This window comes from Notechis scutatus, chromosome 3 (assembly GCF_049901735.1).
Source record: "Notechis scutatus isolate UNSWTSFEM ecotype Mainland chromosome 3, rNotScu1.2, whole genome shotgun sequence".
Lineage (NCBI taxonomy): Eukaryota > Metazoa > Chordata > Lepidosauria > Squamata > Elapidae > Notechis > Notechis scutatus.
Window position 1 is genome coordinate 87,888,591 of NC_142011.1, and position 14,181 is coordinate 87,902,771.

At 39.6% G+C, this 14,181-nt stretch overlaps 1 protein-coding gene across 5 annotated transcripts in view; it reads left to right on the top strand.

Moving 5' to 3' along the window:
* Window positions 1–14,181, top strand: part of BCAR3 (BCAR3 adaptor protein, NSP family member) — a 91,560-nt gene that overhangs the window by 45,223 nt on the left and 32,156 nt on the right. Inside the window, exon 1 of one of the 5 annotated variants that reach the window (XM_026671828.2) lies at window positions 39–327. The exons of the other annotated variants lie outside the window; for them this stretch is intronic. Within the exon in view, the coding sequence (XP_026527613.2) occupies window positions 208–327 (120 nt within the window). The 5' untranslated portion in view covers window positions 39–207. Of the gene's footprint in view, window positions 1–38; window positions 328–14,181 lie in introns of those variants that run through there. 5 annotated transcript variants of the gene reach the window in all.

The following is a 14,181-nucleotide window of genomic DNA, read 5'->3' on the forward strand; positions in this document are numbered from 1 at the left end:
AAGTTTCATAGGCAGGCTGAATAAAGTCCCCTGATGTCACTGATCCCATGGTTGATGGAAGCGAGACGGGCACAGATGACAGGATCAGTTTTCAGCCTGGAATGAAAGGATGAGGTGGGGAGTGTAGGAGCCCCCAGTGGACAACAACTCAAGAGCTTAGTAAGCGCTCTTGGACATAGCTGAGAAGGACCAACCATTTTGTTCTCCATGGGAGGTTTTGGTCAATGGGACAAAAGGGAAAAAATGCCTAAGGACTGCAGTGCTTTTCAGACATTCATGGCATCTCTCTGTTGCTTTTATCATCAGAACTCCATTCTTGGGGTCAAGGTAGGTGGTCTATAATATGAAGCATAATAACGGTGAAACCACCACTTTAGAATACCTAGAGATTAGCAAAAGTTGAGATTACAGTATTAAAATATGCATGAATTGACTTTAAAAGCTATAAGGAGTGGGGGGAAATCTCTACTTATGCCACCCTAAGCTTTTTGCAGAAGTATTCATTACAAATAATAGTAACTTAAAATAACAAAGTAGACCATTTCAGACTAAACTTGTGTAAATCTCCGATTCTCACTGCACTTTATTTTTGTATGCCTTTAGTTTATGTACTTTCATTCAATTCTGTTTCCATGTTAAATTGCAATTTCATTCTTACTGTGCATCGAAATTGCCTGAACAATGCAACTGAAATTGTATTGGCTCTCCAGTATGAAATTTAAGCCTCATTTAAAAATACTTAATGTGAAAACAGAGTTTTACATGTTTTGCGATAGGTTTTAAACAAAAAACTATTTAGAAATATTTAGAAAATGCATAAGCTGTTCTTTATATCTTTAATTAAGGAGCTGTAGATCAAGTCAATTTATGAAGAAATTCAAAGACTGAATTTCTCCAGCATGTCTGTTTGAAAATGAAGTTGCAAAGAGAAGGAAAAGCTAAACAAGAGAGAGGGTGGTTTTTTTACAGGTCTGATTGTTCGAATATCTGTTTTTTAAGGAACACACACACACACACACTGATTAATAATAATCAGAAGTATTTCAAATGTACTTTTCTGTTGTTTCCATCTTAAAAAACAAACATATTTAAAAGATGATAGTCTAACAAAAAGCTTGCTATCGTTCTGCAAAACCTTTTGGTAACAAATCCAAAAGCACTTATTTTTTTTAATAAGAATCATTATCCAAATGTGAAGCTTTAATTGTCATCTGCTTCAGATACAACCTTGTTATTGTGCTGGATCAGATCAGCTTATGGGGTTCACTGTTCACTTCCTAGAACTGTTCTCAAGTGCTCTGTTTTTGCTTGGGTTTCTCATCAATCATCTTGTTTCTGATACTTGTAAAGGATGTAATAGTCATAATTAGTTGCCACCAAAACAATTAAGACTGCCTCTAGAGTAGTGAGTGACAAGTTGTGGCAATGGTCAAAGGACATGGGCTGGCCTGAGTATGCCGAGGCCTTGAAATTGACTACCTAACAACGGTGTCTTCTTTTCTGATTTTTAAAAGGCATTTTGTAGTCAGAGATACTTGATGATTAAAATATATCATTACAAAAGCTTATTTTATCGATTTTGTGCTCAATGCTCCTTAACTGTAGTTAGCAGTCAAACAGCAGACACAAAGTCCATTTTATTCATGTAGTCATGTTGGAGGTAAAAATGAAATTTATACAAGCTGTCTTATTTTTAATCAAGATAAGCACGGAAAGAAGAAAGACAGGAAAAATGTTTCATGTTTTATAATGAGAGTACTACTGATAGCCATCAAGAGAATGTCCCAATCCCATAAGACCCTAATATAGTGGTTTAAAATGGTCTAATCTCTAAGATGTTCTTTGTCAAGTGGATGTAAACCATCTTCCTCAGTCCAGGATCTTCCTCACATGCTGGGATTACAGTTCTCAGAATTGCCAACCAAATTATCTTTGGACCTAACACAGATAGAAAGTGCCAGGGTGGGAAAGGTTTGTGAAAACCACATAGAGAAGTCCCAAAATTATCTGAAAAACAGTGTCAGAATAATTGGAAAGGTTGCTCCTTTGATGCAAAGACAGCAGTTTAATAAAAGGTGTTTAGATTAGCGTAAATGCTATTATTTGATTTTGACTAGAACCAAAGCATCCATGTGAATGTTGGGGCTTAACATTTGCTATCGAAGCAGAATCATAAATACAGTTCTTGACTCTGCTGATTATCTTCCTGTGAGTCTGTAATATTTAAAATGATGCTGTGTGTTGTCATGGTAACTTTCCATTGGCTCAGTCTATACGTTATCTCAGGGAACAGGAGAAAGGGCAGCATTTTATAAAGAAACCCAGCTGGCCTTGTTCGGATATAAGTTTTTATATTTAAAAGGTTTCCAGCTGCTTAAAATAGGCCTGGTATATTCACTGCACAGCTTTCAAAGTCTCCATTTCTTCCGGTCATGGAAATTATATTTTTAACTTCTCTGGATATAGAAAAAATTATCTTCTATATCTAATTTTGGCTATCCAAAATTGGAATGTATGTCTGAGAGATGGTGGACCCAGGTCATGACTCTAATTAGGACTAATATATTAGCATCTGCAAAATTTTAAGACAACCACAAGGGACTTATGAGCTATAATGTACAATTAGAAGGGTCTGCTTATTATAGGTAAAGTCATCAACAGTTGCTGAGAATTTACTGGATTGCCAGCAGCAACTAGGGGAAGAAACTGTTGTGGTCCATTGGCAGTCTGCGGAGAAGGCAGCAGAGTTGGGCAGTGGGGAGGAACATGGGCCAGTCCGGGAGTCTGGGGAGGACTCAGACGAGGGTCCTGCATCTGATACAGAGATGGGGCCAGGGCCATCTGGGAGTTATGTGCTGACTCCAGAGCTTCCAGAAGCTGACAACAGCGAGGTAGAGGAACAAGGGGAGCCTGTTCCCAGTGCGCATGTGCACAGGGCTGCCAGAAGGCAACAGCAGTTAAGACAAAAGGGGCAACTCGGGAGTAAGACTTGGAGGTGATTGGCCCTCCCATAAGGCATAAAGGAGAAGAAAAAGGACAGGAATCTTTGCAGGAAGCAACTTTGTTTATCCTGGTCAGTTTGAAACCTGAAGCTCGGTGTTGAATTTGTGTTCCGTTTTGGCCTCGTATAACTAAATGGACATTTAGTCATTGGCAGCATTTCAAGGAAGATAAAGGTGCATGCTTATCAGACTTATCCTGAAGGACTTTGGAAGACTTCCATGGGACTATTTACAAACTGTTTCAGACTCATAACAGATTGTGAATGACTAAAATTCACAGCCATTGAAATAAAGAAAAAATGGTTTTGGGACTAACGTGTGTTTGTTAGTGTCTCCATAAGCCTTGGTCAGAACAGAAACAGAATTTGTCTTGCTAATCATACCAAGTAATATAGAATTGCTCTAGTCCAGGACTGACAAACTCTTGGCCCATGGCCGGATGCCTCATGTGCTGGCCACGCCCATGCTGGTTTAGCAAAGGAGGGAAAAGTCCCAATATGTCACATGATGCCACTGTGACAACGTGAGTTTGACACCCCTGCTCTAGTCTGTTTTTCAGAGGAACAGGATCTGAGCCCCAATCAAGGTATACTGCCTTTTATCAGATGCAATTTTTAGTTTAAAAATACATATAAAGATGTGTTTGGTCTTCATCATAGCTTTTGCAGCAAAGAATAATGAGTTCACTTGCTTGGGAACCTAATGAGATGACATCTGAAGTATGTTCATCGTTTTGTTGCAAACAGTAATAGATTTCTTGGATTTATGATTCCCAGTGAATGGAATCATTTTCACAAATGTGGCGGCATGGCTGTCATAAGCCTTTCATCATGAAAGCATATTAATCATGAAAGCAAAGAGTGGGGAATGAGAAATTAGAGGCTTTGAACAGGTAGGTTGTTCTGAGTAACCCCAGATGTGAGTCACCCACTTGCAGATCTATTTTTACCATTGATAAATGAGACTAAATCAGCCAAGCTGGCATATGGAACATGGAATCACAGCCAGATGTGTGGCCAGAAAAACGATTCGACATTATGTGCACAAGAAAACTAAGGGACAGTTTACTGGAGGATCCTTGCTCATGTTACCTGCCAGGTCTTTCTACACTGACTTCCTATTTGTCTACAGTTCAGAGCTAGGACCATATTTGGAAGCAGAGTCAATCTTTGGTTTTGCCATTAACAGAAAGAAGAGTTTTCAGTGTATTTTCTGTGTTTCACATGCATGAGATATATCCTTGTTCAATTCAGAAGTTCTAGAGCAGGGGTCTCCAACCTTGGTGACTTGGAAGGGACCTTATAGGCCCAAGCAGGAGACCCTACACCACTTCTGACAAATGGCAGTCCAATCTCTTCTTGAAAGTCTCAAGTGATGGTGCTCCCACAACTTCCGAGGGCAAGCTGTTCCACTGGTTGATTGTTCTTCCTGTCAGAAAGTTTCTCCTTATTTCCAGGTTAAATCTCTCCTTGTTCAGTTTCCATCCATTATTCCTTGTCGGGCCTACAGGCGCTTTAGAAAATAGATTGACCCCTTCCTCCCTGTGGCAGCCCCTCAAATATTGGAAGACTGCTATCATGTCTCCCCTGGTCCTTCTCTTTACTAGACTAGCCAAGCCCAGTTCCTGCGTTGTATGTTTTAGCCTCCAGTCCCCTAATCATCCTGGTTGCTCTTCTCTGTACTTTTTCTAGAGTCTCAACATCTTTTTTATAATGTGGTGAACAAAACTGGATGCAGTATTCTAGGTGTGGTCTTACTAAGGCTTTATAGAGTGACATTAGTACTTCCCTTGATCTTGATTGTATCCCTCTGTTAATACAACTTAGGATTTCATTAGCTTTTTTGGCTGCTGCTTACACTGTTGGCTCATATTTAGCTGGTTGTCCACTAAGACTCCAAGATCCCTCTCACAGTTACTGCTATTGAGCCTGGTTTCACCCAGACTATATGTACTTTTGGTTTTTCTTGCCTAAGTGTAGGATTTTACTTTTCTCTACATTGAATTTCATTTTGTTAGATATGGCCCAGTGTTCTAGTCTGTCAAGATCCATCTGGATCTTGAGCCTATCTTCTTCGGTGTTAGCTATTCCTGCCAGCTTAGTATCATCTGCAAATTTGGTAAGTTCCCCTTCTATTCCCTCATTTAAGTCGTTAATGAAGATATTGAAGAGTACTAGGCCTAAGACAGAAACTTGTGGCACCCCACTGCTTACTTCCCTCCATGTAGACTTAGACCCATCAAGGACTACTCGTTGAGTACGGTTTGTCAGCCAGTTGCGAGTCTATCTAGTGGTGGTGCTATCTATTCCACTTTTTTCTAGCTTAGTAACAAGTAGGTTGTGGTCTACTTTGTCGAATGCCTTGCTGAAATCTAAATATATTATGTGCACAGTATTTTGCTGGTCTACTAATTTAGTCACTGTGCTAAAGAATGAAATAAGATTGGTTTGGCATGATCTGTTTTTAACAAACCTGTGCTGACTGCTAGTTATTACTTTACTTGTTTCTAGATGTTGGTAGATCTGTTTTTTTAATTATCTTTTCCAGTATCTTCCCGGGTATTGATGTTAGGCTGATTGGTCTATAGTTTCCTGGGTCTGTTTTCCCCCCCCTTTTTGAAGATGGGAACCACATCTGCTCTTTTCCAGTCGTCTGGTAGTTCCCCGGTACTCCAGGATTTTTGAAAGATATGGTGCAGTGGTTCTGAGATGACCTCTGCCAGCTCCTTTAAAACTCTGGGATGTAATCCATCAGGCCCCAGCGATTTGTTTTCATCAAGATCAGACAGGTGTTCTCTTACTATTTTTTTGCTTATTTTAACTTTTATTTCTGGTCTGTTTTTTACAGTTATGTTTTTGTTTTATAAGAATATCTCTGCACTTGGTGCCTTCCTCACACTAATAATTGCTTCAGGCTTGTCTTGTAACTACTTTTTTATGATTGGACTGTGAATAATACTAACATACTTCAAAGAGTGAGAGATGACAGATCTTACTAAGTCAGTATTAAGAGTCTGGAACACAGACATTCTTCCATATCTACATCATCAGGGTTTTTTTTAGTTACAGTTCAGGCACAATATATTCATAGTTCTTCATAGATTGAACAATTCCAAATCAGGGACGCCTCATTTAGCAAACCATCAAATCTTTAACTCTTAACCATTTTTGAAGAATTTAGTTCAATATAGCAATATAATATAGTGTTGTTGTTGTTTTTTTAAAAAACTTGCCTTTATTACTTTATAGGTATCCCAAAGGTGCTTTTTCAAAAGGCAACTGGACTTTGTTTAAACAGTTGTGTGTTTTTTTTAAAAGCTCCTTAGGGACAACCATGACCTGGATGACTGAGAATCTCCATAGATATTTACCTTATAGATAACACAAGATGGTGAACTTACCTGATACTCCCTCTTACTCCTGTTTTCCACATAACAACCACCCTGTGAGATGGATTGAGTTGAAAGTGAGTGACTGGCCCAATGTCATCCAGCCAGCTGTCATACCTAAAGCAGGACTAGAATGCACAGTCTCCTAGGCCAGCACTCCATCAAAATAGTTCTAAAATATATGTAAAATATATTTAAAACATAAATAATAACAGTAGTGTTATTTTAGAGGCATCTGTGTCATTTAGAATCAAGGTCACTTTATAAAATAGATGAAAATTTGTTTTACGGTAACATTGCTGTCTAAAATGTTAAGGAACAGATGGCATAAAAACCTCCCATTAGGAAAACTAAGAAAAAGTCAATATTTGTGGTGAGAAAAATAAGACAAAGTAGAGCATAAATGTAATATCCAGCCTCCCGTTCTGTTTACCTCAAAGTGGATAAGAGGTTAACCTCATTTTCTTCCTAAGAAAAGTGTGAATCTTTAAAAAAAACATAGAACACAGTTCAGATAATCCAGTTTGCTTAATCATTTAACAGTTTATTAGGTAGGAGCCACGGTGGTGCAGTGGTTAGAGTGCAGTACTGCAGGCTACTTCTGCTGACTACTGGCTGGCTGCAATTTGGCAGTTCAAATCTCACTAGGCTCAAGGTTGACTCAGCCTTCCATCCTTCTGAAGTTGGTAAAATGAGGACCCAGATTGTTGGGGGCAACAGGTTGACTCTGTAAACTGCTTAGAGAGGGCTATAAAGCACCCTGAAGCGGTATTGCTATTTGAAACAAAAGGTTTAGGGTCATACATTCTATTGGATCATAATGACTACAGATCCCTGAAATGAGAAAGTTTGGTCCCCCTAGGAACCACCCTAAGCTCAAGCTTCTTTGTGTTCCAGATCTCCAAAGGATTGTTGACCCACTCACCATAACCCAGAATGGGATGCAAGTTGCACCATTAAAATGAATTGATCCCACTTCCTTGGGATCTTGCCATTTTGTCTTGGCTCTTTGCCTATGGCAGTGGTGTAGTTCATTGCAACTGGGGAAGTTCTGCTCTTATACAGTATGTAGTGTTACAGCCTTTCTAACCATTGTACGGAGCACATGGCTTGTCATGTCTTTCATCCCCTGGCATCATAACATGGCGCCAAAACCCCCGGAACTGAGTAAAGGGACCATGGGGACAGAGGAAATAGAATAGTGTGATTAGTAGCCTGCCAATTTAGTGGAGGTAATGATTTTTGGTTTTGGTGCAGAATAAATTGTGGAGGATGCCGTTCTTACAGGATAGCTGACCAGGTTAGACAAGCTGTGACTGACTCTTAGCAAAGAATCACCAAGATAAAAGATTTAACCATGGTCTGATTTCAGTGGCATTCTGTTGTCCATGAAATAACAGCCTACTTAAGCAACTTTACTTTTATTTTGAAATAAAAGGGTGATGAAAAGTTGGTCATCTGGAAGTCATCTGCCATATGATTTAACTTGAGGCGAAACATAATATCAGTCCTTTTGCAATTTGGAAAGTGTAGAATAGAAATGAAAAGAGATGTATTCATTTCTGCTATTTAATTGCTTTTCTCCCATTTATAAACCAGGCATTTCAAGCTGAAATCATTGTGAGGCCTTTTGCAACATGAGGCCTACAAAGTAGTCCTTCCTTCACTTCTGCCATGTTTGAAATTATAGTGGTGCTTAAAAAGTAATGTTACAGCCTGTCCTTGCACTTATGACCGTCACAATGTTCCATGGTCATGGGATTGCCATTTGCACACTCCATAACTGGTTTCCAAAAAGCAGAGGCAATGGAGGCAATATCACAAGTCATGGTCAGATGGCCATTTCACAGGCCTCTTTGGCGATTACGTGGCATCAAGTTGATGTCAATCTCACAGATAGATTTCCCTCCCCAAAATGGTCCTTCAAGATCTTATCTAGAATGAAATTAAATCAGCTAAGAAATCTGCTCAAATCTGGTGTAGAACATAAGGAAGATGGCCGTGACGGAAATAAGCAAGAATTGTTACCAAAGAAAAGGGGCTGAATTTTGTTTTTAATCTAGAGAAATGAGATAATATTTGGAAGCAGCTGAGGCAGAAACTCCCAGTACATTGAAGTTTAAGGAGGAAGAGGAGGAAGTATAGCACAGACTTGTTAGATTCGCTTATGTATTATATTATATTATATCAGTTGGTTTTAATCTTCCTGGATTTCCAATCTGGTCTATCTGCTGTTGACCTTCTGCTTTTGTTTTTCTTCTATCTATTTGCTGAGCAGGTGGATAGAGTTCCTTCCTTTCAGAAAGAGCTTGCTTTTCTTCTTCACTCTCTTTTTGACTTCTTGCTCAGTAAAGCCAGACTGCGTGGAAGGATGGCTATACCAGTGGTGGTATTCAAAATTTTTACTACCAGTTCTGGGGGCATGGCTTGATGGGCATGGTGTGGCTTGGTGGGTGTGGCAGGGGAAGGATACTGCAAAATCCCCATTCCCTCCCCACCCCACTAACCTGCTTTCCAGCTCCATTCTCCTATGCAGGGCAACCAAAGAAGACCCAGCCAATCAGCTGGGACTCGGGAGGCAGAGAATAAATGGGGCGGAGCCAGTCAGAGGTGGTATTTGCCGGTTCTCTGAACTACTCAAAATTTCCGCTACCATTTCTCCAGAACTGACCAGAACCTGCTGAATACCACCTCTAGGCTATACCCAGCCTTTCTTACCATAACTCAGCCTCCTGGCCATCTCCCTGGTCAAGCCTCACCTCTCTGCTGCTAGTGCCTAGAAGATGTCATGGAAAGCCCTCCAGCTGGGTTGAATTGAGACTCTCAGGCCACTGTTCTTTCTAGAGCCCTTCCTGTGGTCCAGCCTGGGTGTCTCTGCAACTATACAACACTTAACACTACATAAAAAAATGACTTGGGGGGGCCACAGGCAGCCCAGACACCCGTAAGTAAGGTTGTCCCTCCTGGTCTCTTCCTCCTGGATTCAGAATAATAATAAGTTTACTAAAATAAATGGTCATGTTTGATCCTTCATTAAGGGGTGCTTGAATTAAAAAAATATGTTTGCCAAACATTGATTAAATGCTAATTCTTAATAAATTAACTACATTCAAAAAGACAATTGTTGGATGTTCATTAAAAATGCCATATATCGAAGTACTGTAGGGTTATAAGAAGAATCCAGGAAAGTGGAAGCTCCCAAGATTTCAGACTATTCATAGAAAGGCTAGATCAGAGAATAAGAACTTTTGTCCTTTAAGTCTTTCAAGTACTATAAAGATTCATTCACATCACTAGAAGCCCGGGAATTCATCCAAGTTATTTTTTAAAAAAAACAAGGCTGCAATCATGGGAAAAAATGTTTCGGTGGTTATTGTTGCATGGTAGCTTTCAGCGTACATTCATGGCGTTTCCAACTTAATGCTACTTAGTTCTGCTTCTTTCTCAGGCGCTGTAAGCGGAGATTTCTTTAGAAACCAGCAGGATTCTACAAATGCCTGAGAGTCTAGTTATTTTTTGATGGCCTTTTTCATTGATGGTTTCAATCAAGGGAGGCTGAGTTGCAGAACTCTTTTTCTGGAGAATTGAAATATTGTTAATCCTTCTGATGGGATCAGATGAGTGAAAATGGTCCTGAGTCTCCTCAGTTTCTCCACTTTCCCCCCCAGATATGAAATATATATGAAAAAACATTAGCTGCAGGTTGGAGAGAGGACAGTTGGAGGTGTCTTGATTAGAACTGGGCAATTGTAGACTATATTTCCAATTTGACAAAGAGCTTCAGCAAGGAAAAAGAACATTGCTTTTGGAACACAGATGCTCTCCAGAGTGCCTGTACTGTCAACATTCAATACTAATACATGTGTGTGTGTGTTTGTGTGTATGTACACACATTCATACACAGCCAAAGGCTTCAGTAGACGAGGCAATGGCATTGTCTTACTGAAATGATGATTTCTAGGATTTTCTGAAGATTTGTGGAGGGGATCCTATCTGAAAGCTTAAAGAGACCTTTTCTCCTTTCTATTGAGAAACTGATGACTTTTTAATGGGTGAAAGGATACATATACAGCCTACAGGGTGGTAGATTATTCACTCCTGGCAAGAAATTCTTTAACTCAGAGCCTGTTTCCATTTCAAATGTATACTGACTTCCTCAAAATACACTTCAAGAACATGTGTGGCTTCAGATACCTTCTATTTTGAAGAATTTTTTTTTTCATAATTCAACCATTTATAATGATTTGGGAATTTCATAAGAGATATGTTGCTCTTCCAGTGTTCTCAAGTAAAGTTTCAAAATGTAAATAACATAAATAGAAAAGAAAACAGATGTGTCCTGAAAGGAGTAAAATTATTTACAATCACACTGATATCTGATTTGAGACAAAATCTTTCAAGTAGAGAAGCGGGTTTAATTAAAATGCCACTGCAATCCCTGTGAGTTCTCTAAGAAAACAGAAGTAAATTAAAGTAGGGGGATTGCATTAAAACAAGATTAATTTAATTCATAGATGGTCTAATGCAGAAGCTTGGAGTACTCCAGATGCTTTAGTCTACAATTCCCATACCACTATGACGATGTTCATGAAACTTCAAAGCAGTAGGAGAATATGGATTGCATCCTTGGTTTAATTTAACTTTGCATTTCCTAATTATCAGAGATCTCATGACTGTGTTAAGGGTGGGATAAGCATCTGTGCAATTATGAAGTCCTTGTCATTTTGCTTTAATACCAAACCACTTCAGGATTATTTGAAGCTTAAACTGCCCCCTCCTGGTCAATTGTGTTGTAGAAAGAAGAAAGCTAAGTCTAATTTACACCTTCTCTTATGGCTAACTGTCGGATGTCCTCTACCTTCACATTTCATTCCCACACACACTAATTATTTTTCATCTCTATCTACACGGAGGCAAAACAGGACCGAAAGAGGATATGGAGGAATTTAGTTATTACTGAATTATTGATTTCATGTTTCTACAGTTTTTAGGAAATCCACAACGGGCTAGCAAAAGAAACTAGATTATTAGCAACAATGGAGTTGCTCCCACCGCAACCAGGAGCTTAAAATGGAATTGTGTTGCTGCTTCATCAAAAATAATTTTATCTGGGGTTGGGAGATTAGGTCAGGCATGCTGCTATTAAGTCTGTCTGAAATACACTGCAGCTTATCTTCAAAAAAGCTATAAGAATAGGAATCTTTCTGCATATGAGATCAAAGCTTCTGAGAATATGGCAGTAACAGTCCCTTCGTATAGGTATATGGAAGCAAAATAGGATTATGTAACATAGTTACCGTACTGATGTGTTAGAAATAGGGAAGTAGTGAAATTACAGCAAACCACTCTTGAGCGATTGCTGCACCAACGTTTTGGAAGAAAAATCCATCTGGTTCAGTTCCAAGCTGGGAGAAAGACACTGGAAACATTATTGGTTATTGGAAAGATGATTTATTGATGAAGCGGAACCACATGTGATTCTAGGCAGCTGACAAAATGGAGTTGAGAGTAGCTTTTTATACCTTCTTTGGGCTTTGTATTTGAGCTTCCTGTTCCTGTGCAAAAACATGTCCTCTAATATTCTATTGGCTGTTGTCGAATCCTTATGGGGGTCATGTACAGGTTATGTTGGGGTCATAGCTCAATCTTTAGGCAAAAGAGGAAATGCAAACGCTAGGTGCTTGTCTGAGCTAATCTGGTCAATCTCTGGTTTATTGTTTATCTGAGCTCCCAGGTTGCTGTGACGTTGGAAGTTTGGACTGCAGTGAAGGGGCTTGTGTTCTGAAAGGGTGTTGGGCAATTCCAATTGTGTCCAATGGCTTTCGTCTTGTATTGGATCTTGGGTGAGGTGCTGCTTTCTAATCCTACCAAAGAGTTTTGAAACATCCTGTCTTGAATGGATTACCAAATCTGCATTTCTAAAAGCTGGCTTCCTCCGTTTCTGCTTGGGGGTAGGGAGACTGGGGTTGGTTTAAGAGCATGTTTCTCCATTTTGGGGAATTATAATATCTTGCCTTCTTAATATTCCTCAAAATATTTCATTCTTGGGGGGGGGCTTTCCACAATAGGCACAGTTGTTATTGGCCCAGAAGCTGGTGTTCAGGACCTACAATACTTGATCATAGAGTTTCAAATGCATTGATCACAGCTCATAACAAAGCATAAATGGTGCCTCCCACTTCACTCCTCTTTAAACCGGTCTTTGATATTACATTCCCGCAAACATGACCAGGTTACACAAGACCTTTCAGGTGCATTTGCATAATGGTTATACCTTGAGGTGTTTAGGAAGGCTGAGTTGAACCTGGGGAGTTTCCGGTTTGTCGGCTTCGCGAGCGGTAGGGATTCGCGAGCTGCGCGATCCCCGCCGCTAGCCGTTTTGGGGCTCCGACCCGGACGGGTGCGGAGCAAGGCTGCCCTGCAGGGGTAGCTGAAGGTAAGGGGATCCGGAGGAAGGGTTTGGGGTGTTGCAGACCCCCTCCTGGCCGGCAGAACCCCTGTTACCAGGACGGTGCAGCGGCGGTCCGCAATGGCCGCCACAAAGAAGTTGACAGCCGGGCAAGTATGCGCAGGAGGAAGAAGAGAAAGTTATTGAAAGTGAAAGTTCTTCTTGGTCGACCCAGGGCTTTGAGATTTATCTAATTTAATTCCTGGAAAAGATGGTTTTCTGATGATTTCTTCCACAAGAGAAAAAAAAAGCGGCTATTTTGAGGTGCTGAAGGGAAAGTTTACTCTCCCTCCCGACGGAATTAAGCCGGAAGGGAGAGGATAAAGAAAATATATAAATTTGGATCTTGTTGGAGGAGATGCCTTGAAGACTTGAGGACAGAAATATAATCTTAATAAGGCTTTAAAATATAGATTTGGATTCTTTTTTTTTATTTGTTTGATACCACCCCTGGAAGAGGAAGGGGAATTTTGGCTTGCTTGGATTTATTGAGGATTGTGGATTTTGGGATTGTTTTGCCTTTCTCTCGAATATTTGGTTGGTGTAAGAAGAAAGAGGAATAAAGAAAAGAAAAGATTTATTTATAATGGCTTTCCTTTTGAAGACCTGAGGGATGAATATGAGCAAACAAAAGCAGCCTGCAAAGATGGCATGGAAAAAGCTTTTCTATTTCTAGAAATGGCGCTGGTCAATTACCAACAGACAATGGAACAGATGGAAACGGAAGAAGAACAACAAGGAAGAGACGAAGACGCCATCTTCATTGAATCCCAAAACTTATCTAAGGAAGAAGGAAGGAAGAGAGCAAGGAAAATGAAGGACTTAAGATCTAAAAAAACATTTGAGAAAGAGAAAAATATGATGCAAAGTAAATATAATGATAACAAACAAGAGAAAAAGGGAACACAACAGAGAAGGGATCCCAGCAAGGCAGAGGTTAGAAGAAGAAGGGGGCTAGGAAGATTTGGTGGGGGAAGAAAGAAAGGGAAAGGCGGAGAAAAGCCTCAAAGCTTTAAAATTGGATGGGAGAAGAGGGATTTTTTTAGAGACAAAGGATGAAATATAAATTTCTGTAAGAAAGATTCTGCTAAGGTACAGAAGATGGTATTGTAACATTTATATTTGAAATAGTAAATTAGAATGGTTTAAGATTTAATAAGAAATTAAAATGTTGAAGTTTTTAATAATGATTGATTTTTAAAATGTAATAAAATATCGAAGGAAAGGAGGATACAATGTATTTAAATATTTTTGGTGGATAGAATGTACCAAGCAGAACCAAATTGGGTATTTGTTATGCTGAATGTTAATTTTACCAACTTAGGGGAGGATAGAAAGGCATC